The 21,450-nt window shown below is 46.9% G+C and overlaps 3 protein-coding genes across 4 annotated transcripts; 1 reads left to right on the top strand and 2 right to left on the bottom strand.

Moving 5' to 3' along the window:
* Positions 1 to 539: 539 nt before the first annotated feature.
* top3a (DNA topoisomerase III alpha) lies at positions 540 to 7,549 on the bottom strand. Its single transcript, XM_048992134.1, has 19 exons — positions 6,942 to 7,549; positions 6,696 to 6,755; positions 6,509 to 6,582; positions 6,331 to 6,406; positions 6,130 to 6,238; positions 5,848 to 5,991; positions 5,377 to 5,547; positions 5,152 to 5,255; positions 4,578 to 4,652; positions 4,409 to 4,491; positions 4,031 to 4,238; positions 3,756 to 3,941; positions 3,443 to 3,572; positions 3,229 to 3,342; positions 2,710 to 2,875; positions 2,368 to 2,514; positions 2,133 to 2,255; positions 1,386 to 2,020; positions 540 to 1,199 (listed from the first exon to the last, which is right to left on the bottom strand). Exons 1-19 carry the CDS (start codon positions 7,128 to 7,130, stop codon positions 1,042 to 1,044), a joined length of 2,952 nt encoding a protein of 983 aa, XP_048848091.1. The 5' UTR covers positions 7,131 to 7,549; the 3' UTR covers positions 540 to 1,041.
* An 86-nt stretch (positions 7,550 to 7,635) lies between these two features.
* smcr8a (Smith-Magenis syndrome chromosome region, candidate 8a) lies at positions 7,636 to 12,161 on the top strand. The gene is made up of 2 exons (XM_048992135.1): positions 7,636 to 10,488; positions 10,619 to 12,161. The coding sequence occupies exons 1-2, from the start codon at positions 8,216 to 8,218 to the stop codon at positions 11,073 to 11,075; spliced, it is 2,730 nt and encodes a 909-aa protein (XP_048848092.1). The 5' UTR covers positions 7,636 to 8,215; the 3' UTR covers positions 11,076 to 12,161.
* Positions 12,162 to 12,363: 202 nt separating this feature from the next.
* Positions 12,364 to 21,304, bottom strand: zgc:112980 (uncharacterized protein LOC503706 homolog). Of its 2 annotated transcripts, XM_048991454.1 has the most exons (19): positions 20,429 to 21,304; positions 20,237 to 20,354; positions 19,930 to 20,023; positions 19,110 to 19,260; positions 18,806 to 18,983; positions 18,100 to 18,225; positions 17,821 to 17,883; positions 17,077 to 17,199; positions 16,828 to 16,983; positions 16,704 to 16,757; positions 16,402 to 16,619; positions 16,226 to 16,305; positions 16,030 to 16,137; positions 15,863 to 15,943; positions 13,923 to 14,027; positions 13,575 to 13,693; positions 13,237 to 13,362; positions 12,735 to 12,780; positions 12,364 to 12,661 (listed from the first exon to the last, which is right to left on the bottom strand). In XM_048991454.1, exons 1-19 carry the CDS (start codon positions 20,529 to 20,531, stop codon positions 12,611 to 12,613), a joined length of 2,100 nt encoding a protein of 699 aa, XP_048847411.1. In that variant the 5' UTR covers positions 20,532 to 21,304; the 3' UTR covers positions 12,364 to 12,610. The 2 variants fall into 2 exon arrangements, with proteins under 2 accessions (XP_048847411.1, XP_048847412.1); XM_048991455.1 differs by lacking the exon at positions 12,735 to 12,780.
* Positions 21,305 to 21,450: the final 146 nt, after the last annotated feature.

The raw sequence follows: 21,450 nt of genomic DNA, 5'->3' as shown, positions 1-21,450 counted from the left end.
AAACTGCTGAATGCAGTAACGGACGTCCTTGTCACGCCCTTACAGTACGGCGAAAGCTTTTTGCTTTCATTCTTAGCATCATAAATCAGACTGGCCTACACTACAGTGCTTCCTATATGTGTAGAGACCGGCAACTTTCATCTAAAGGGGCTGGATGTTGGGGGGGGGGGGCAATAGGTCTTACCAGGTCACTTCACCGTCCTGCTACAGCTGCAGAGGACTGAACGTGTCGAGCGTCTCCATCTACTGGTGAGAAGGTTTTACGTGGCAGTCATGCTTCAGTCCTTCCTGTCATCCTGCAAACATTCACTGCATGCAGTCTTTGGAAAAACAAGCCGCATAGAAGCTGCTGGTTATTCCGTAAGATTCTCTGTGTGTGGACAGTCTCATCTTCATGTGCCGGTGGCCTCCTGGCCAATCAGAGGCGCACACCACAGACTGGGGGGAGGGGGGCTTTTCCTATTCCAGCGCATCAATCACTATTAAATCACCTTATTGTCAGATCAAGTTCAGAGACGAAGACATTACGAAGCCTGAGCACTGATTAATAAATTTTAATATTTATTTTTATCTTTAAAATGTACAATATATATATATGCAACTATAGTCATAGATCTCTGAAGACCGGTTCTGAAGTCAGATTTTCCTCACCCTTCAATGAGTCTGCTGGATGCTCCCTTGCGCCTTGGGGTACAAAGAATAAAGATTTACCGCTGATCGGTTTCACTGCGAATTCCCTTCTCCTGCTGGACAACGTTACACACTGCTCACTGGTTCCACACTGCTTACACACTGCAAGCCGGATTTGTGCTAAAGAGAAGTTACTGCACAGTTTAGCTGCAATATCCCGTTTTAGCCTGAAATCCTTTAAATCCTCAGTGTAAAATGCAGCCTTTGAAAGCAGCGTCTCCCAACTGCATCCTCGGGGATCTCCGGATGGTCCACTTCACTGCTCCCTCCCCGCTCCCAGCACTCCTGAACCAAACTATCAACTGACCAACAACTCTGAACCCACCCCTATCTCGTGGGACTCCCACTGCTCTAGCGATTCTGCGGGCAGGTGGCTCTTGTGTGGCCGGGCTGACGACACACCCCGCAAGTCCTGGGCTTCTTCCCAGGGGGGGCCTTGGAGGGTGCAACCCCGTTTGAGCTCCCTCTCTTTGCTACTGCTGCACCTCTTCCCCAAGACGTGCCTGTTGCTGAAATATAACATGAAACACACACAACAATGTAAATAAAAGTCACAGAGTACAGAATAATTCTGTCAGCCAGGGTTAGGGTTAGGGTTAGGTCTTGGTTATTCTGGTTAAGCACCTTAAGATATGAATTTTTGGGCCTCGAGCCAACAACCTTCACCACAATCCTGGTGTAAGAGCAGAGTTTACCTGGAGTCTCGTCGGCCCATTGGAAGAAGTCGCACTGCCTATCCTGCGGTTTGCTGCAGGTGTGGAAAGTCCGGCCCTTGTTGGGCCCATCCTTGGCTACGGTCCGCATGGTCGCTGGCTCGTTGCAGTTGCACATGGTGGTGTCACCACCACCCCCCCTTCGGAAGCTTGTCGAAGCCCTCGGCGGTTGGGCTTTGGGCTGCGTGGGCCCTCCCCGGCCACGGCCCGTTGACCCACCCGCATCCTCTGGTTGGTCCCCCCACAGGAAGAAGTCGCAGGCCCCTGCAGCGCACTTGTAGAAGGTCCGTCCCTGATTTGGACCCTCCTTGCGCACTGTTAAGAGGATGGCCTCCTGGCTGCAGTTGCACGTTGGGCCCGAGTCAGTGCTGCCAGTGGTGGGGGGCGTGGTGGCAGGGAGGGGCTGGGGGCGGGCTCTTGGCGGATTGGGCTGCACTCTTGGTACTTGGCCGGTTGACTGCAGAGTCACATCTCCTCCTCCTCCTCCGCTTCCACCTCCATGCAGGTACTTCAGGTTGAGGACCTCCCGCAGCACCTCGTCGCAACCGCCAACGCAGCCCACAAATTCCAGCGGCATCGCCGGGGGTAGGCTCCCTCTCTTGAACTTAAATTTCAGCCTGCATTCAGCAGAGAAGAGCCAACAAAATGTGACCACCCGAGCGCAACTACTGCAACTGATTTGTGCCCATCGACGTGGCGACGATGATGCAGGCCTGGGGGGGTGCTCACATGTGAACAGGGTGCGGGCGGCAGGTGGGACAGACGCTGTCCTCTCGGCTGACCTCCAGCACTGTGTCGGGGAACCACACAGCCGCCTTGCAGCTGGGGTAGCCCATGCAGCTCAGATACTTCCTGCAGAGGGTATGAACATGAGAACATAAGATGACAGGAATCTGAGATCAGGGTTTCTCTTAGGACTCTACCAACTGGGGGGGGGGGGGTAGGGGGTTTAAAATAGCCGCACCCGGTGCCATTCCTCCTCGTCTTGAGGACCATGTCGTGGCTGCACTGGGGGCACTTTCGCACCGGCAGGGGCGTCTCCATGTCCTGCCTCTCCTGCTCTGTGTACTCCTGCGCCTCCCCCAAGTAGGCAGACAAGGCTTCGTCCAGCCTGCGGGGAGACAGCAACACCATTGCTGGGCTCCACAGTCCTGCATTTAACAGCTATAGGTGTCTAAGCTATAAGATACTCCTGTAAGGAGCGCAGGACATGATGATGATGATGATGATGATGAACAGGCGAATGGACGCCTGGATTCTGAGAGGCTGACGGACCACAGTTCCAGTTTCCATGCGGCTCACTCACTTCTTGGCCTTCCTCACAGACTCGATGAAGACGGCCTTGTACTTCTCCACGTGATGCCTGAGCACCGTCACTTTGTCCTTGCGGCCCTCGGAGACCAGCTTCAGGTCGGCTTCCAGCTCGGCCCTCAAATCCGGTTTGGACAGCTCGTAGCCCATGGAGTTGTACCCTGTCCATGGACGGTTTAGCGGGACCAGATTCAAGAAATACCCAAACCAGAAAGCCACTGGAACAGCTGATAACCTGGAACCCATTGGCTGAATCGCAGATGGCCACTAACGACCACTAGGGGCCACTAACTCGCACAATATAATCATGGTCAAAAGTGGTTCTAGGGTTCCCCCCAACCTAGCTGACATTTGCCATCTCCCTTCTTATTCTGACAGGCTGATCAGATGGGGAGAACGCTGTTGTATCCTGGGCCCTAAATAGCCTCTTAATTCACATGTGCTGGTCCTCACTGTAATTCTTGGGAGGTACAATAATGCACGTTTGATAGGATTTCACTGGAATGGTCCTCACCCTCCACGAGACCCATTCCAAGTTCCCCTGGGAGGAACCGTTGATCGGCTGTTAATCCCACATACAGGCGGCTCTTGATGGTCTCAATGTGCTCAGCGTGGGTCGCATCGGTGCCTGGAAGACAATGGTGGCACAAAGTTTGGTTTACATGTTGACTGGCGAACAGACTGTGGCAAGATGCTGTGATGGATCAGTCGAGTTCCCATTGACCAACCGATGCCATGCTTCTCCATGAGGGCAATGAGGTCGGCTTCAGTAAGCAGCTGCGGGGGGCTGGTCTGTCCGTCCACCATCTCGATGGCAGTGGGCTGGAACTGAGAGCCTTGCTCATACACCGGGATGACCTCGGGGGGAAGACAACAAAACAGTGGGTTTGCATTCAACGGTACAACAGCAGCATCCCCTGGATCACAGTATATATAACGGCTGGTCCCAACGAGCAGAGGAAAAGCTCACATAGCCAGTGATGACATAAGATGCCGTCAACATGCAGCCCTGAATCTGCGAGAGTAAGCGCAGCGAGTTACCTTTGCGTACCACTTCTCGTAGGGATAGACCTCCAAGTAGTTCCTGGCGATGATCATCAACCCATGAGCGGCGAACTTCTCCTGTGCGATTTCGATGTCAACGGTAGTTTCCTGCCCCTGTGCATCCTGGGAGCAGCAGGCCAGGAAGTGCCGCACGATAAACTCGTACAATCTCTGCTCGTTACCCTGTCCGCAGAAATCCGGCTCAATAAAGGCAACATTTAGGAAATAAAGGCCATGTTAAGGAAAACGTTAAATGAAAATGATGTGGTTACCTGCAGGCGATCCGTGTACTTTGTGGGATGAATGGGAGGGTGAGCCTGATCCGACTTATTTCCATTGCGGGGTGTGGGGCCGCCCAGTTCCAGAATCCTCTGGGCAAATGGTCCCCAGTTACGGTCCTGGGTCTGCTGCTCAACCAATGGGGTCAAGTTCAAATTTTTGGGGAACATGTTGGTCTCTGTACGGGGGTAGCTGATAAACCTAAACACCCAGGATATATGATGCACATTTCACTGCAGAGGTCATGCACCGTTATTATAGATTTCACTGCTGTTAGTGATGTCATGACACTGAGTCAGTTACAGTCATCATATCATGACAAAAACATGCAGAGAAACAGATCACAAACACCCATTCCCCCCACACCTTACCCTTGCGTGTACAGTTTCTCGGCTATCTTCATAGTCTCCTTGGCACTAATCTTCAGTTTACGCGACGCCAATTTCTCAAGTTCCTGCAAAAAAAGACACAAAAAAACACACTGCAGGTTTTGAAAATAACACAAAACAAATACATTTCTGGCTCTTATCCTGTACCCACCACAGTGTCAAGAGGCAAAGGTCGCCATTTCTTCTTTGGTTTACTTGTTATGGCAGTAACTGTAGCAGTGGGGTCCTGAAGACAGACATGTAAGAGACGTTCCTGTTACTGAATCAGAAATAACCTGCACAAAGCTCCATCCATCCATCTCCTGCAACTGCTTGTCCTATTCAGGATCAGAGGTGATCCGGAGCCTACCCAAGAGGCTACGGGCACAAGGCAGGGAACGACCCAGGATGGAGTGCCAACCGATCACCGGGCACAGTCACACACCACTCACACACCTTTCACTCACACATGCACACTTACGGGCAATTTGGTAACTCCAATTGACCTCAGCATGTTTTAGGATTGTGGTGGCAAACCAGAGTATCGGCAGAAACGTACAGACCGCTGATTTTAAAAATGCATTAAATCTTCTCCACAGTGCGCAGCAGACACACAACGAAGTTTGTCATAAAAGGTTAACCTGCTAATCAAATAAGTATCACATCATGAAACTCTGGAAGGGAGCAGAAAGGTTGGTCCTACTGGGTAGTAGAGGAACACAAAGGGATCAGAGGGATCAACGTACCTCCATGCAGATTTGATAGAGGACAAGGCAGGCTGTGTGGTTGAAGAGCCTATTCCGCTTCCAGCTGAACTCGACCTCCTCCTCTTCCTCCATCTTATGAGTTACTGCCAGAAATTAAGGACAAACGAGCAGAGAGCTGTGATGTCAGTAGGTAAGTGTAACTCCAGGGCTTGTAGAGGAAACATGTTCTCTCAGTGCATCAGTCATAGGAAGCCAATCAACTACCTCTTATTTTGTAGAAATTCTCAGGAATGAAGGCCTGGATCGCTTTGAACCTCTCCACAACGAAACCCAGGGTAGGGAACTGACAGCTCCCATAACTGATGAGCTGATTGGACAGAGCGGCTGGAAAGATCTTCTGCAGGCGGAGAGTCTGAAACCTGGTGAACGAGGCTCCTGGAACAGAACGGGACTAGATACATCCAGAACCCCAAGCATCTTCCAAGTGCTCGATTAGTTCTGCTCCTTCGTACAAATGCCAAAAATGGCCGCTGTATTACATTAGTAACTTTAGCTGTAGAAATCAACTGATCAATCTTCACATAGCTCTTCTCCTGTTCGTTTTAGGAAACGAAAGAGTGCAAAAGGAAAAATGGAATACAGCAGACGTCCACATGTACAGATGCACTTAATGGGGAGCCTTTAAGGAGCTTATTTAAGGAGTTATTTCAGGAGCAACGGAAGGACTCTGCGTACCAATGCGCAGGTCGAGCTCCTGTCTGACATCCACCGCGTCGCTGATGTTGATGTCGGGTTCGGTCAGAGTCTCGCAGGCCCTACTGATGGAGTTGGGGGTGATCTCAGAGAACCGGGCCCGGAACACCTGAACATTCGGCTTGACTGGGAATGGAAATCAGACAAGTGTGACGGGACGCGGCAGAGAAGTGGCAAGACCTTTCAGTCAGCAATCGGCGTGGCAGTAAAGAACATGCAGGTCAGTGTAATACCTTCCAGGCGGGAAGCTAACTGGACTGATACCTGCTTTACAGACATCGATGATCTCGAAGCCGATGTTTTCCCCTTCCCTATCGCAGTCTGTCCAGATGATAAGTGCTTGCACTTGACGAGCTTCTCTCTCCAATGTCCTCTAAGTTCAAAACAACAACAACAAAAAAGCTAGTCAAATATTCTCAACAGCTGCTATTCAGTGAAAACATGTTAGGGAAACGGTGCAATCACCTTTATCGGAACGAAGTTCTCGGGGCAATACTTCTGCACCTCTGCATCAAACAGCAAAACTGGATTACAGCTGTGCCTGTAACAGGAAAATAAAAGTGACTAATATAAGTAGTTAGAGTACGGTATGATGACATGCAATAAAGCTTCTTCTGCTTGATTTTGTGGGGGGAATGCTCACCAATTCTGGTAACATGCTTTGAATTCCAATGCGAGAAGATGTCCCGAGACTGACGTCATTGAAACAGTCACATTCTAGGTTAATGGTGAAGAGAAAATAGTGACATACAGAACCAAAAAAAAAACGAATGAAATCTTAACTTCTAACCATGTCGGCATGGTTTATATCATTGTGTGAAACACCTCACCTGTCCAAATAGATGATATTCATACTCATATATTTTGTTGTACACAGAATAACCTTCCCTCTGAGAAAAAAATAGCTGACGTCAGTGATTAATGACATCATCCATCCATCCATCCCTCCAATCATTCATTAATCCATCTTCCAATCACTTATCCAGTACAGAGTGGCTGTGAGCCTGGAGACTGTCCCAGGAACGGCACAGGATAGTCCATCGCAATACCAAAGCCAGAGATACGGCAGCACTCACCCTCCTTGCTCTTCCGCCAGACATAATTTCTGCAATGCCTTTGGCTGCATCGTTCTTCTCCGCCACGCAAAGGACTTTTTTAATCTGTGCCCTGCGGATCATCTCGGTAGTGACAAATCTGACCAGTTTCACTTGAACCCGTAGTCTTTTTCCAAAGGGGAGCAACAACCTCGACACGTGGTAGATCATCCTACTTTTCCCGTGTTGTCATTCCAGACTGGGATGGAGACATGACCGCACTGAATGTCTCCTGCACCGGCATTACTGTGAACTAAAAACAGTTCTTAAATTTGGAGTGAAGGACTAAATAATAAGCCATGTCTGGTACCAGTCGTTCACAGCACAGCAGGACGCGAAATACCAGCTAGGTAACTATATTAGAAAGCTTTCCGTACGGCTCTAAGATGACTAAATTATTTCATTGGACAGTAATCTATAAGCTCTATAAACTAAAAACAACAATTGACTTTAGATACTTCTGATAAGATACACTTATAAGATTATTCCATATAATAAAAACTTCTCCAACTAGCTGATGACAAGTACATAAGGCATTATTACACGCGAGAGGTTTACAAACTCGGCGCCATCGTCCGATTTCTGCCGTAAACCAGCGACAAACGACTGTCGTAAAATGTCGTCCTGCATTTAAAAAAAACTACAAGACCCAGCGGGCGATTTTCGTTCGGCCACCGCTTAACAGAGATGCTGTCGGGTGTTTCATGCCGCATTTAATGTTTGTGTGGACGTGTGTTGGATATGCTTATGCTGCGAAACAAATGCAATTCATAACTTCCTTATCGAAAAGGCAAAAAAAACATCATATGGGCTGATTGGTGGGTTTATTTAATATGGCTGCGAAGTTACTGCTTGCTACGGTAGTAAATACATTGGTACGGTATGTCATTTTTTATCTCTGTCAGCTAAGTTAGTTGTATCTGGACTGAAACGGGATTAGACATCTTAATCGAAGAGTCAACGATGACACTTTAACGTATTAGAGTAATAATTAGCTATTTTTCTGCTGGCTGTTTTCGCAGTATTCCATTTGCCAGACAGCTAGCGCTGACTAATTAATAAATATTACTGGATTGGTAGAAAAGCAGACGTCCCGTAAATCGCTTGAAATATGGACTACGTATTATTCGCTGATATTGTATGTTTTAGTATTTTTTTCTATAATACGCATTAGTTAAAGGAAATCACATGGCATGTAGACGTAAAATATAGAATACCGCATTTTTTCTACATGTCATTCCTAAAATATAGCGAATATGATTGGCTCACCTGACCTGGTGGCTTTTACTAAGGATGATGCTTTTGGCCAGACATACGTGGATCCGTGGTCGATCCCAGAGGAGTTTTCAGTGCCTCTGTATATGCACGATGGAAATGCAAACCCGTGGTCAAAGGCAAACTGTGCAAAATTTTCAAAGGACTTCATTCTTATTTCAGAGTTTTCAGAACAGGTTGGTCCACAGCCACTGCTTACGATACCAGACGACCCCGAGATTTTTGGCACATTTGATCTTAACTATTTTTCCCTGCGAATCATGTCAGTGGATTACCAAGCCTCTTTTGTGGGACATCTTCCAGGTTGTGGTTACCCAAAGATCAATTTTGTGGAGGATTCCAAAGTTGTCCTAGGGGATTCTAAAGAGGGTGCTTTTGCTTACGTCCATCATCTAACCCTGTACGACTTGGAGGCCCGTGGCTTTGTCAGGCCTTTCTGCATGGCTTATATTTCATCTGACGAGAAGAAGATCATGCAGCAGTTACAAGAATTGTCATCAGAGTTTTCCAAAGCCTCGGAGAGTCTGAAGGCAGGAAACCGTAAAGCTTTCGCGGACGAGTTGGAGAAGAAGTTGAAGGACCTGGAATACACAAGAGCTGTGTTGCACAAGGAGGCAGAGAGACAGAAAATGAACGATGGCTGCTACTCCACTCAGGCGATCGAGAAAGCGAATGAGCTGGCCAATGTAGAGAAGTCTTTTTACGAGCACAAGGACCTTCTGAAGCAGGTGACCTCATACCCAAACCGGAGAACGAGAAGCTTTGACTTCTTGCTTTCTGAATCAGACACCCCAGCTGACCTAATGGATGTAGACAAGATACTTGACAGGGTTAGTCCTGACCCTGGGATGGAAAACAGAAGAGGTGAATGCAAACTCTCATACACCCCACAACTCATAAAGGCCAAACCCGCAAAGTGTTTCGATAAGCGATTAAAAACACTCGAAGAACTTTGCGATATATATTTCTTCCATCAGACAATGGACCAGCTAAGACTTATTGAGGATATTTTCAGGGGAGACTTGTGCTATATATATAACAGACAAATTGACGAGTTCCTTCTGAAGAAACAGAAAACTTCGAACTTCCTCTTTGAGGAGAAAGATGACTGGCAGAAAGAGGAAGTGGCAAAGGAATTCTGTGGTGGGAATCAGATCTCTGACAACACACTACCTCCATCCATCTCCGATCTTTCATGCAAGCTACAGACCCTGGAAACGTGTGTGTCCAGTGAAGAAAGTTTAGTCATTAATAGGGAACCAGAAACTGAGGAAGGAATTCAAGACACGGAGTCTAGCCCGTGTGACTTGACACAGGAGAACTCTGATGAGAGCACGTGTGCTGAAATAAAGGGGAATTTAAGCAGTGCGGATAGTGCTGAAACAAACAAAGATCAGTTTGATGTTCAGACATGTGTAGTGGAATCCAAAAGTTTCACAAACCTGCAGCCGCCGTGTCTTGAACTACAGATTTGCAGGACTGATGGTGAGAAACCGTTTGATGAGATTAGTCCAGTGGACTTTGTTGTTGCCGCTCCGACCAGACCATCCCATCCTGGCAATGCCTCTCTAGAGGATGGCGTAGATGCAGTAAATAAAGAGATATTGTCTGCTCAGGATCCCGACTCAAATTATGGGAGCATTTATGAAATTGAGCCCTTTGCTCATGGGGATGCATCCTGCTGCTTGAGGCAGGAGGGTTTACTGGATATCGATCCACTTCCCCACACAGCCTCAGGGAGCTGCGTGGAAAATGTTGTGAAGCAGGAGCCTCCATCATGCCTTCAGGGGGACCCTGGAAGGCTGATGAACTTCACCCCCAACGGGGGGACCCTCTTGGAAAGTCCCGCCGCAGGCCTGTCGCTTGACCTGAATACGGATGAGGTGTCGAGGAGGAATGCAGACGACGCCTCCGACACCATTAGCTGCTTCAGCGTCTCCACCAGTTCTGACAGAGCGCCGTCCCCGTTTCCCCACGGTGGCCCAGTCACCGTTAAGCAGAAACGGAAAGCTGGACTGAGCGCACTGAAGTTCGTCAGGCAGTACCCCTTTGCCCAACAAGCCATATTCAGCCTTCTCAGTGGAAGGACACTGGTTGTCTTGGGTGTGGATGAAGCGACAGTGAGGAAGCTGGTGAATGCCTTAACTATTTTCGTGCCCAACCTTGGAAAATATGGTGAGCGGGTGCAACCCTGGCTAACTACTTCTTTCCAGCTTGCAGACCTGCTTAACTGGAAGCTCATTGGCCTGCAAAGGTAAGATTATTATATCTAAATTATTCACATATATACCCATGCACACTCTTTAGTGAGAGTTTGAAATCAGTAAGTAGTTGGTCATCCACATCTTGATCCCAGCATATGTCTCCTTGTCTGATCCTTCCAGGATGTCATCGCCTACGGGTTCCAGCATGCTCCACTCGCTGAACCGCTACAGTCGCTACATCAGCGTCCTGGATGCGGACCACAAGACTCTGCGATGCCCACCGTACCGCGGGTCCTTGGTAGCCCGCCTGGCCGACCACCGGACTCAGATCAAGTGCGGGTGCACCTACTACACGCACGTGCAGAGCGTGCTCACAGAGCTGACGTCCAAGGCGTTCCTCTACACCTTCTGCTATCACCTGCATCTGCCCATTAGTCCCACCGAAGACCCGAACACCGTGGCATTACGCAGAGCCGACTTCCTGCACCACCATTTTGGCTACGGCAAGGAGGACAGCAGGATAGTGCAGTTCCTGTCAGAGCTGATCAAAGACAGTTACCTTCATGGACCAGACAAGGAGGTGGGCCCACCTGTGTTTTGCTTTAACTACGTTTCCAGCCTGACATTCAGAATCTAGGCCCTCCATGTCAGGAAACGCAGTTGTAATCTCACTACCCTGTCTGTCCGATTCCAAAGCAGGGGTCCAGTTCACCACAATAGCAATCTCTGTCTTACCTCCATGTTAACATATCTTTAGAAATGCTTGCAATCTCATGGGATCTCACAGTCATGGTCTTCGGTCGCTTCTGCTGTTTTTGCAAGCAATGTCTTGCAAGCGAGAAGCTCCACTTCCAGAAGAGACGTCTGTTGATTGAGAGGACTGCTTATTGTCTCGTCTTCAGCGTGGTTTTAGTGGATTGTTATTGAGAGGCATTTAACTCAAAAACTTGGTCATGCACTTGCTGTCGCAACAATGTTGAATGGAGAAAAAAAAACAATGCAATACATTGATTAAACATTTTTGTGTGTTGAACTACATTCCATTGATCTTAGGTTGTAAATATCACCCTTAATTGTAAAATCCCAGCAGTTATTTAATTTTGTTTTCAGTGTTTAACAGTGCGTGTAGCTTGAGCTGGCAGTGAAGGATTGATGAGCATTTCCTTCACATTTGCCTGCAGCTTTCAGCTCCTTCACTTCCTTGCGAAAGCCACGTGTTAAGACAGGAAATATTCATGAAAGGCTTCCGAATGCATTTATTCTGAATGTCATTTTTAAATCCGCAACTACTCCGTCTGTCCACACGAAGTTGTTTTTTTCCTATCTAATGTTTTTGCGATAATCAGTCTAATAAAATGTGATTCATCCGAGCATATCTGGAACTTACACGATGAGCATCTTGCACCGATCAATTTTCCAAGTATAATATGCTAGATGTTGCTAGGTTCTCTAAATTTACCACTTAGATGTATTATCTCCAACTGTGAATTAACTGCATTATTTTACATTTTAAGTCATTCAGACAAGTATGTCAGGCTTCCAGAAACCAGAAGTACTCATTCAAAGGTCAGGCATCAGCCTGTCTGTCACACTGGGAAATCCATAAAACTTTTGATTTGACTGTATTTAAAGTCAGCATGTTAAACTGTGTGAAGAGATTTTTTTATTGCTCTGCATGAGCTGTAAACCAAGGTTCTCTGTGTAAATACTGCAATAAAATGATAACCTACTTCAAAATTAACAGTAGTGACTGGATGATAGTTTGCATGGTCCCCCCCCCTCGGACTCAGGGTCTAAATAATGAACTCATGCATGAACTGATCTATGAACTGAGCTGGGTGATTTGCACACACCAAACCAGAGCATCTGTACAAGGAGGCCATCACGACCAAATCATCCAAGAAACCAAGCATACATCGGAAATATAACTTTCCCATGTTCCAAGTAGGAACAAAAATAACTTTATTCATTTATTTTAAACGTGACTGTACACTTTTACATGTGAAAAATAGCATGTAAAAAAAAAAAAAAAAAAAACTTTCACATAAATCTCCAAGCAAACCAGCAATCACATGGCTGTGTACAATTTTTAACTAAAGGAAACTGCTACATTTGACAAAAGTTACCCAGTCACACCCACAGTCGTCTTCACCTCGGAGGTCTTCATAAAATTCACTGGGTCAGATTCAAGAACTGCTGAACTTCTGATGACAGCTCACGGACCTAAAAGAAAGGATGACATGAATGATTGGGACTGACGGTCTATTGAAATACCCTGGTAAACACTGCAACTTACACGCTGCAGAGAATTCCGCAGGTGGCACTGCCAAGGGAAATCATGCCTAGACCAAAGAAAAACAACAGAACAATTCTACAGCAAACAAGACTCGTGTATAAATGATCTTTCAGCTATATTTATCAAAAGAGAACAGTAACACGTTTGGGGGTCACCAGTCTGCCAGTGCCCTAGACCACAGGGGCAACTGGGAATTAAGGGGCCAACTGTGGCATCAGGGCTGGAATTTGAACTGGGTACCAGCTCCGCATGTGCACTATATCCCATCTCACTAAACCACACACCACCTCCAAAATACACCATTTAAAATTGTTAGACAATTTTGTGTATTTCCAAACATCATTAATTAGGTAATATACAAAGGGAATTGTCTTCTGCAAGACCAGTGCCTTCAAAGATGCATCCAACCTACGTGTCCTAAAGCCCAGGTTATAATGCCAACACAGGCCCCATCAAATAACCGAGCGATGATAACGGGTAGTGAATTCCCAACGGGTCTCACCCGTTCCACCGTTTCAGCAGGACGTCCTGAACATGCTGTGTTACGGGATAGAGTGCCGAACGCGGGTCCTGAACACAGTAAGCCAGGAAGTCTCCCAAAAATCTGTGGTCTGACGACTCCAATTTCCTGCAGGAGGAGGAATAAACAAACTTCAGTTCCTAGCAAGTGTAGTGTGATGCTGATAAAGGATTAGATGCTGGAAACTCATAAAATTCATGCAGGTCTGCTATCGAACCTTAACAAGAGCATTAAAGAAAGAAGGATTTTTGTGGCTACTAATACACAAAATATTAAAAGTATCTTAGCAACATTAGAGTGCCAGTATAAGAGTTGAGGACCTGGCGTCCGTCCCCGTGTCCCGGTACAGATCATTGAGCAGAGTGTTCAGGAAAATCTGCAGGATCTCTGGTTTGTTGCCGAGTCCGTTATAGAACCACTGCAGCACCCACAGGTTCTCCTGGGAAAAGTAGCAAGAGCAGAAACCAATTTGGGACTTTTCCCAAAGGATGTGATCCACCTTCATTCACACAGAGAAAACACAGACACAGCCTGCTAAATTTATCGTTTTTTTCCCCCCCCCAAACTAAACGATGGCTGGACCTGCACCCTAAGCACAGCTGATTGCAGAGCTCGCCAACAGTGGGTTAATGAAGTGAAGGAGAAACCGGCTCCTTCATGGGACGTACTTTAAAGCTCAGGATGACATCCAGGACGGTCACCATGGGGCTGTGGAAGATTCTGTGGATGAGAGCTTGAGTAACCAGCGTCAGGAGAGCCTGCTCTGGGTACTGCTGTAGTGAGCAAAGTGCAAACACACACACACACACACAGTGAGTAAAGACTGTAATATATCTAGGCTACGGGTCTTACGAAAGACTAATGGAGCGATTCAATGCAAACCCAACTGCACAAGTTCCTCATTTCAAATATGAACACACTGTGCGAATAAACAGATGGAAACTGACACCGGAACCTGAGAATCAGAATGAAAACCAGCTCTGACCAGCCCAAGGCCAGGGAGAATAATCACGGTTTCATGCCCAATTTAAAAGATATTGCATAAAGCACTATTCCACCTAGTAACGACGTAGCCGTTATAATGCCATAATGAAAAACATCACTACTGCATCTGAAGCGCTGCTGGTGTAAACAAACCTACTGCACTGCCAGTCGTATAAAAGTATAGCACATAGTTTTATGTACTTTACATAATTGTGATTGCCAACGATCGGTCCATCGAGGCCCCTGCCTTTGAATGCCACCCGATCTACACCCGACCCTCAAAGGGGGGCGGACCTATGTTACCCGTTTGGACTATGCCTGCCTAGCCCCATGGGTGGAGGCCTGGCCACCAGGCATGCGCCTTTAAGCCTCCGCCCCAGGTCAGGCTCCAGGGGGAGGACCCGGTCTCCCCAATCCGGGCAAGGTAACATCCTCCTTAGTTTTCTTCGTCAGAGGGGTCAATAAGAACTGTACTTAGTTGGACCGCTCACCTAGCACCAATGTACCTTGGGAGACCCTGCCAGGGGTGACTGCCCCCCAGCAACATAGCTCCTAGGATCATAGCTGTACACAAACCATGTTAAGGCGGAACCAGTTAAAAACAGATAATGCATTTATTTACAGTTTCCAGGACTGGGACAACCGAATGAGCCTTGGGAAAATCAATGGCGACACAGATCGTGTTGCCCTTTGGAACAAGTTTAAAAACAAACGTAATGAAGGTCACTGACTTTGAGAACATGTTGCCAGAAGAATCGCCAGGCAAAGTATGATGTTAACTAACAAAACAAACCACAGAATCATTTATGGCCACGTAATAACAAGAAATTGGTCTGTAAACTATTAACATTTTCAAACTATTAAAACCAGACTATGTTTCGAGAATTTAGTGATTCAATAGTAATAAGCATTTGATTTTCAGTACGTCCAATTTTTAAATTGGGGGGTGCGTTTGCAAGGGGGACTAGAACACTAGTAGGCATATATGCTGCTCTCATCAGGTCCAAAAAGACTGCATCCTTTGCATCTACAGTATTATCGAAAAATAACTACAATCAATTTTCCTGAATTTTATCAACTTGGCACCAAAGTATCAGTCCTCATGACGTTGCCAGTTTACACATGTACTGTACAGCACTTATTGTTTGGCCCATTTATTAAATATATTATAAATAAAATTTTAAAAAAAAATCTAATTCAGCCTTAAATTGGTATGACTGTGCTTAACGGCAAGGAAGCCGTCGAGTGTGGAAGACGCCAGGAGTTTGTCACTGTAACGGCCACAAGCGGAGCGACTTCTGGAGGGACCAGCGGAATAAAGTTGTCCTGGGCTACCTTCACGTTTTTAATTTCGACCTGCTGGAGGTGGATGCTGATCTGCGTCATGCTGGTGAGCTTCAGTCATATTCAAACAATTAAGTACGTTTCAAAAGCACCTTTCTGGCGCCTATCGGAAAAGCTCGCGCGTCCGTCGGACCGCACCTCTCGGTGGTCTATTGTTCCCACGCTTTACACCATATAGCACAGCTGTGTAGTAGAATATACCATCTAGGTTTGTGCAAGTACCCTATGATGTCCGAATAAACCACCCACACACACACACACACACGTGAGCACAGCTTACATGGAGAAACATCTTTGGAATCTGAAGCTGATTGTCTGCTGAATTCTTCATGAGAATGGAAACCGTAGTAGCCCGAGCGATCTGGGTATTAAAACATAGAAAAGGACTTATTTTAATGACCAAGGGCAACATGGCACCACTGAGCGGAGCGCGAACTGGATTCTCACCGTTAAAAACGTCATGTCTGGCATGACTAACGAGGCGCACTTCAGAGAGCCGCTGGGCGCCATGACCTCCAGACCCGCCACCCGGATCAAGTCCACCCAGCTGATGGGCTTAAAACAGGTTTTACACACTTATAAACATCCCCCCCTTATCCAAAGGGACTGGAAGATGATGCAGGTCACTCCCCGGGATACTCACGTCCAAGAATACTATGGTGTTGCAATTCAAAACTCTTAACGCCCACCGGATCACCTCAGACCTTTTTGGGAGCTTGGCATCTATAAATGAAAAGAATAGCAGGATATGAATACGACAGGGCTGCTGGGGGAGGGGAGGGGAGGGGGGGGGTGGAGGACTCCCAGGCTGAGGCTGACCGTTGACAGGCTCCCACTGCATGGAATGGAAGGGGTCGCTCCCCACTGGTACTTTGCCCGTGGCCAGGATGCGCAAGTACACGACGAACTGGGCTGGCGTCAAACGGCAAGCACTGCAGCAGCCCTCCGCAAAGTTGCTGAAGAAGGTGGCGAGGGCGGTGCCCAAGTCGCCCACCTGGCACATGTACAGCGGGAGACGGTCTCTCACACTCAGCATCCTAGGGGGGCGGGGGCAGTCATCACTCAGGAAACGGGGGCACGGTCACATGACAAAAGCAGTGGCAGCAAGCGGGGGGACTTACTGCGTCTTGTTTGCACTTCTCACGACCCGGAGGTAGCGCGCAAGTTCTCTGTACCTGTGGGAAGGAGAGCGTCTCAGCACAATCCTGCCACTAGGGGGAGCGAGACAAAGTACGACCTGCTCACTTGCTCTGTTCCCTTAGCTTGTCCACCCGTGCTTGGATCACCGGCACAGTCTCCACCAGAACCTCCCTCTTCCCTTTCAGGTATCGCTCGCCTGTGACGTTCTGGCCTCTCAGGACCGCCACCAGCAAGGGGTTGTCCCACGGGAGCACACTGACACTGCAGTAGAAGTGCAGGACATGCTGTGAAGTAACACAGGGGAAAGGCCATGCCCACTCCCCCCCCCCCCCAGACCCCACAACGACATCTCACCTGTTGACCAGCCATCGGCATTTCACAGGCAGAGGGAGCGACAAGATGAAATCCTGCAGCTTTTTGGAGAAAGAGCTACTGAAGTCCCCGGTGACCAGCAGCGTGCTCAGCATGTTGGTTATCCTGCGATGTTGGTTTTCACACACAAACATCACTCGGCAATCCATCCCTCCCACACAGTCAGCATGCATTTTTCGTAGCATTCACTTGGCCGGGCTCCTTGGGCCATTTACATACTCATTCATGTAACCCTAGTGTAATTTCTCATATCTAGGGCAATTTAGTTTTAAGGCTGCAGAAAAATTATTTTACTAAAACCATTAATCATGTGATCAATTGGTTGGATCAACAGCCTTTAAAGGAAGGTGCAAACGCGTTATTTAAAAAACATTAAAAGGTGTTAAGCCACAGTTAAAAAAAAATGCTAAAAGCAATATAATCTCCATTGAAAGCGACGAAGTGGCGTAGAAACATCCACAAAGAAAAGTATGAGGTTTAAAGTATGTTTAACACACAGACGTTAACATTGCTAGGTGGTGATGTTACAATATGCAATTTGCTACCGACTAATCACTGAAAAATAGTTGACAAGTTTTATTACCGATTATTCTTGCTGCTTTTACTTGCAGTTTCACTGCAAACCTCAGAATTTCACGCACAAACTTCGATTTTCTCATGATGAACACAGACACGACACAAACCTCGGGTAAAATATACCCCCCCCCTCCCCACGGAAATGCTCACCTTACTAATAACATTGGGGCAGCATCTGGGACGGAGCTTTTGGGGTCGCCGAGAGTCATCGCCCTGCAAGACAATACCCCCCTCCGCTGATGAAACCCGACATTCTTCCGGGTCAAATCGCACATTTTTCACAATAACCTTAATAATAGCGACAAAAAAGCTGAAGTCCAAGTGACAAAACGCAGACGGAGGAGCCCGAAACCTCAGGCAGAGTGACACGCCTCTAACGCGCAGAGATCTACTCCCCACCCGCCACGGAAAACAAAGGGGACATCTAACCCCGGCGGCTGGGCATGTCCAATGAAGAGCTTGGTGGCTCCCAGCAGCATGACCGCAGCAGTCCGCGGGCGCTCTCCCTCCGCTCTGCTCAGGAACTCAGAAATATGCTGGAACACTCCGGAATAACTGGGAGATGAGAAGGAAAAATACAGAAATACAGAGTATTAAAGTAGCTTCATGCGTTTCACCTATAGGTACCCCCCCCACGGGTTGTTTTTTTTTAAATTGCCAAACATAAAACATAAATCACTGCAATCTGTTATGCAACAAAAGAGCATATAGGAATACAGATCCTCCTTGCTTTATAATGGTTAGACTTGTGATATTTCGACTGAATTTAAAAATTCCTGCTTCCAGGCTGGCGATATGCTGTACGAAACTTCCTACTGATGCTGTGGGTTTGCATCTTCCACGCTTCCAGTTTCTGTAGCAATCGCGAATGTAAGCATCTGAGTGCAGTGTTTTTTTTCCCCTGTGTTTGAAAAGTAAATAAATACAAGTTTGTTCAATTAGTGATAAAAATTACTACAAGTAACCAAGTACTTACTTATTCTGTGACAGTATTTATTTAGAATGGCAAATCCATTTACAATGGGTTTCATTGGCACGTAACCCTATCGTACGTCGAGGAGCACTTGTGTACTATTCAACCGGATGAGTCTATTCTGACCCAAAACGCTGTTAAATGCCCCACCCCCCAACTTACTTGTAAATCACCTGTTCGGTGTGTGCCCACTTGCACTTCTTGCAAGCAGGGGTGTCTGAGCTGGCCGAGTGGCAATAGCAGTTGCAGGCAAGGTCGCTGGGGAATGGGGTGCGGATTCCCTTCAGGAAGGTGTGGTACTCAACCGCTAGGCTGCTCTCGAATGCCAGCAGGTGGCGCTCTGCGCATCAGGGTGGGAACACAAGGCCACCGAGGTGCGGTCAGACTAATGGGCAAGCTCTTCCATTAGGCACCAGAAAAGTGCTTCTAAAAGCTAATCGATTGTTTAAAAATGAGTGACGCTCACCAGCAAGACGCAGATCAGCATCCACCTCCAGCAGGTCGAAATTAAAAACGTGAAGGTAGCCCAGGACAACTTTATTCCGCTGGTTCCTCCAGAAGTCGCTCCGCTTGTGGCCGTTACAGTGACAAACTCCTGGCGTCTTCCACACTCGACACTTACAGGAAACACAAAAAACAAAATATTCTCAACAGCTTCCTTACCATTAACAAGCACGGTCATACCAATGTGAAGGCTAATGCAGTGAAAGGTCACATTCATCAATGAAAACATTAAGCAGTACTGACCAGTAAAGAGGATCATGGGGAAGCAGGTCCAGTGTTTGTAGACAAGCACTGCAACCCTAATTTGTCCACAGCGTGCGATTCAACTAAATTGATTTTTATATAGCACCTTTCACAACAGTCGTCACAAGGCACATGGACGTGTGGTGATGCATTAAACATCATTACAGAGAGTAATACAGAATGGGAAGGTGGATTGATGACCATTGCAAAATCAAAATCGAAATAATTTTGAAATTATTTTCAAAAGCTGCATCTACACAGTTTATTTTTCAGTAAAAAAACCCAAGGGGCTTCCCTGCGGAAAATTCACTCCTTTCTGAAACAAAACCGAAAGTGCAAATGAAACTGAAGCAAATAAATAAAAATTTAAAAAGTCAATTATAAAATGGTCAATTTAACTGTGGTTTATAAAGTATCTGTTAGCACATGCATATATATTCCGGAGTGTTTCAGCATATTCCATGCGTATTTAGTCAAACGACTGTGCCCGTATTTGCCCATTCATCTTCTTGCTCAAGTTGACGGCCCAGGATACTTACCTCAGATGCCAATTTATCACAGATGTAACAAAAACACTGCTCACAGAAAGCGGCGTTGTTTTCAACAGGACTGCATGTGTCAATTTCTGTGGGGCTATGAAGGAAAGGGCACGGAGATCAGAAAACAGGCGGAAGAGCCGGTAAATAATACACAGAATTTAAGTTATTTTAAATGGACGGCAAAGGACGACCGGCTGGATGAGTCTATGAGCATGACTTTAACCACTATGCGGTAACGGACGACATATTAGACAGCTGGTTTGTTTTGTTGCGTTAGTAGGTTATCGGTGTCCGTAGGGAAAAGCACCTGAACGGGTTGGAGCTGCAGTCGTATCTCGCATGAGGCATCACCGTGGCCTTCCTGGAAAACGTGACCAGCAGATCGTCATCCACAACCTCGCTGGTCGCCGCTTCCTGACCAGCGCCTGGGAATACGGGACACGGTTCGTGTGAATTTCATTCAGCCGCAGCCCTACCCGCAAGGGCGCCCTTTACACACCCTGTTCGGCGCTGGGCTCCACGATGAACACCGAGTCGTTGGCGGAGCCCTGGCAGCAGTCGTCCTCCTCGTCGCTTATCAGGATGATAGCCTGCGCTTCCATTTTTCAAGATGGAGGGACAAGGAGACGAGACAACAGAAACGAAACACCCCAGACTCCGACTAGGCAGGTTATCGATTACGACATAAAGTGTACATTTATATGTCTACCCCAACCTAATTAGCCTCGGCTTCCTAACTGTGTTTGGTTATTTGGCTACATTTATTACAACGAAAAAACGTTTCGATAAGTCTAACATAACTTCACCCTCCGCTTTTCCTTCCTCGTTCACTAAATCAGTATCCGATATGCATGGCCGGCAGTAAAGGGACAAAAACTTCAAAAGACGCACCGTGCTTCCGCACTTTTAAAAGAACTACTATTATCGACCGTATTCGCCCTAGTTAACTTGCCGCGCACATTTTCCCCTTCAAATTTACGCGCCGGGGGGAGGAGCCAGAAACGGAAGCTTGCGGCGTATGTGGAAATGACGTAATAAGTGTATGCTGTGATGAAAGCACAGGTTTATTATTGTTGTTTATATAATTAGACAAATACTTATGCATCAGTCCATCCATTTTAATTTAATATAGTATAATATATTATTGTGAGCACAACGACACAGCGAACAGGGCGGAGTTCCACGAAGCAGAATTTCTCAGAGCATTCCTATCGGACAATCATGCCTTCTAGGTTAAGTTAGCCCAAATGACAAATCCTGCTTCGTGGTGCACCGCCGATGGCGACTTTTCCCAAAGAAAAAGCGCTAAAATAAGGCACATATAAAGAACATAGTCACTACAGAAACCACACCATGTTCTAAAAGAATCATATAAAAAGATGCAGAAAAAAAAATTGAATATGAAAATAAATGGGATGAAATTGGGACATGTAAGGAAAGTTAGTGAAGGTATAGGATTTGCCTTTTAACATTATCTGAGGATTTCAGATATCTATATGACCAAAATAAAGTATTTCACAT

Source organism: Brienomyrus brachyistius, chromosome 22, assembly GCF_023856365.1.
Source record: "Brienomyrus brachyistius isolate T26 chromosome 22, BBRACH_0.4, whole genome shotgun sequence".
Taxonomy (NCBI): domain Eukaryota; kingdom Metazoa; phylum Chordata; class Actinopteri; order Osteoglossiformes; family Mormyridae; genus Brienomyrus; species Brienomyrus brachyistius.
The sequence above is the reverse complement of the archived record's forward strand: the minus strand, read 5'-3'. Positions and strand labels throughout refer to the sequence as shown.